Source organism: Galeopterus variegatus, unplaced genomic scaffold (genome assembly GCF_000696425.1).
Source record: "Galeopterus variegatus unplaced genomic scaffold, G_variegatus-3.0.2 Scaffold1151, whole genome shotgun sequence".
Lineage (NCBI taxonomy): Eukaryota > Metazoa > Chordata > Mammalia > Dermoptera > Cynocephalidae > Galeopterus > Galeopterus variegatus.
This window is the reverse complement of record NW_007727262.1, coordinates 140,774-142,679: the sequence shown is the minus strand read 5'-3', so window position 1 is coordinate 142,679 and position 1,906 is coordinate 140,774. Positions and strand designations below refer to the sequence as shown.

At 53.4% G+C, this 1,906-nt stretch overlaps 1 protein-coding gene across 1 annotated transcript in view; it reads left to right on the top strand.

The window, feature by feature from the left end:
- Positions 1 to 1,906, top strand: part of GABBR2 (gamma-aminobutyric acid (GABA) B receptor, 2) — a 299,076-nt gene that overhangs the window by 284,706 nt on the left and 12,464 nt on the right. The window contains exon 15 of the mRNA XM_008575182.1: positions 1,585 to 1,767. Within this exon, the coding sequence (XP_008573404.1) occupies positions 1,585 to 1,767 (183 nt within the window). The remainder of the gene's footprint in view (positions 1 to 1,584; positions 1,768 to 1,906) is intronic.

Here is a 1,906-nt window from a genome sequence, read left to right as displayed (position 1 = left end):
ACCACACTCTCCCGAGTGAGCCACGGGCCGGCCAGGAATAACCATTTTTAATAGCCACTTACATTTTCCATTTATCTGAAGGACTGACCTTCAGGACCACCTTGAAGATAATTTGTTCCAAACATCATCCTACCCAGCAGTGGGTGGGTGAACCAGAGGCCTTGACCTCTCAGGACCCCCCTAGTCTGTGTAGAGAGAAGCCTGACTTCAGGAGGTCTCAAGAGTGAAGGAAGGAGCAGGAAACAGCTGAGAAGGAATTATTGACCCAAGTGGGGACTGTCTGCCTTGGTGAAGGGGGAGAGGAGAGATCACTTGGGGTTGATCTAGGGAAACAGACTGCCTGTGGTGTCTCCATCCTCCTGCGCACCCAGTCAGTCCCCAAACACTGTCAGCTCTGCCCTAGAACACCTCTGGCATGGACCTCTTCCTTCTCTAGTTGTCCACACCTGTCCAGACCCCAGGCCAGTGCCATGACTTCTCTGCCCGCACTCTGGCATTCTCTCCATCCTGTAAAGATGCCAGATGATTCTCTAAGCCCAGCTCCAATCATGTCACAATGTTCTGTCACTCTCAATAGCTTCTCTTTGCCCTCCTAGCTCCTGGATCAAGTTCCTGATGGGGGGCTGGCTTTCAGGACCCTCAGGTCTCCTCCAGTCTGCCCAGAGAACCCAAGGTCTCACCATCCAAATTGCCCTACCCCATAACTACCCTGATCCCTAGACCTCCCTGGGTTTGTATATGCCATTTCTCTCCCTGGAGTTCCTTTCCCCCCACTATCCTTCCAGACCCTCCTCAGAATCCAGCCCAGGCCACAGCACCAAGGTGGGCACTCTGTCCCTGATACCTTCTAGCCTGGCAAAGATTGAGTCCCTCCTTCATCCCCACTCCACACCTCTGGACCATGAGGTCCTGGTGGGCAGGGGCCATGGCTCCTTCAGTTCCTGCTCACTAGTGCTGAGCCCAGAACCTGCCTCAAACCAGAGATGATTCTAGAACAAATGGGTGAGGTCTGGCTCCAGTGGCAACTTTTTCTTCTATATTAAAAAAAAAAAAAGAATGTATTTGGACACAGCTAAGCCATGCCCAGACTCCTGACCCACAGAAACTGTAAGATAATAAATATGTGCTGTTTTAAGCTGCTAAAAAAAAAAAAGAAATCTCTTTTGTCAGTGACAGAGCTAGCTACTACCCTGTCCCCAAAACTCATCAATGGTTTGCTTACTTTTATCCCACTGTCTCCACAACTGTCACCTTCAGGATTTATTTTCTACAGGCAGCCAGGCCTAGGCCAGAGCAAGGCTCAGCTAGAGCTAGGCCAAAGGGCCCTGGGTGGCCTCTGCAGGATGGTTGGGGTGCAGGTGAAATCAGGGGCAGGAGACTAGACTGCCAGGGGAAGGGGCCTGCCCAAGGTCATGCACAAGTGAGTGGTAGAGGGTGGCCTGTGCCCAGGGCTCCTGACTCTCACCCTGGGTTCCTCCTGGGGCCTCTTGTTGTCTCCAGTGCTGGACCTGCTAGGAGGGACTGCAGTGGGGGATGGGAGGAAGGACCAGGCTTCTCTCTTCGACCCCACCTTTGTCCTTTCAGCTCATCACTCTGAGGACAAACCCAGACGCAGCCACTCAGAACAGGCGCTTCCAGTTCACTCAGAATCAGAAGAAAGAAGACTCTAAAACGTCCACCTCAGTCACCAGTGTGAACCAAGCGAGCACATCCCGCCTGGAGGGCCTGCAATCAGAAAACCATCGCCTGCGAATGAAGATCACAGAGGTGCCTCCCCCTGCACCTATCAGCCAGGGCCCCATCCTCCCATCTGAGTCCTTCTGACCTGTGCAGTGACTCCCAGAGCTGCCCCTCCCACCACACCTCCTCTAGAACACCCCGCATGGTGCTGGTGCTGTCCTATCCA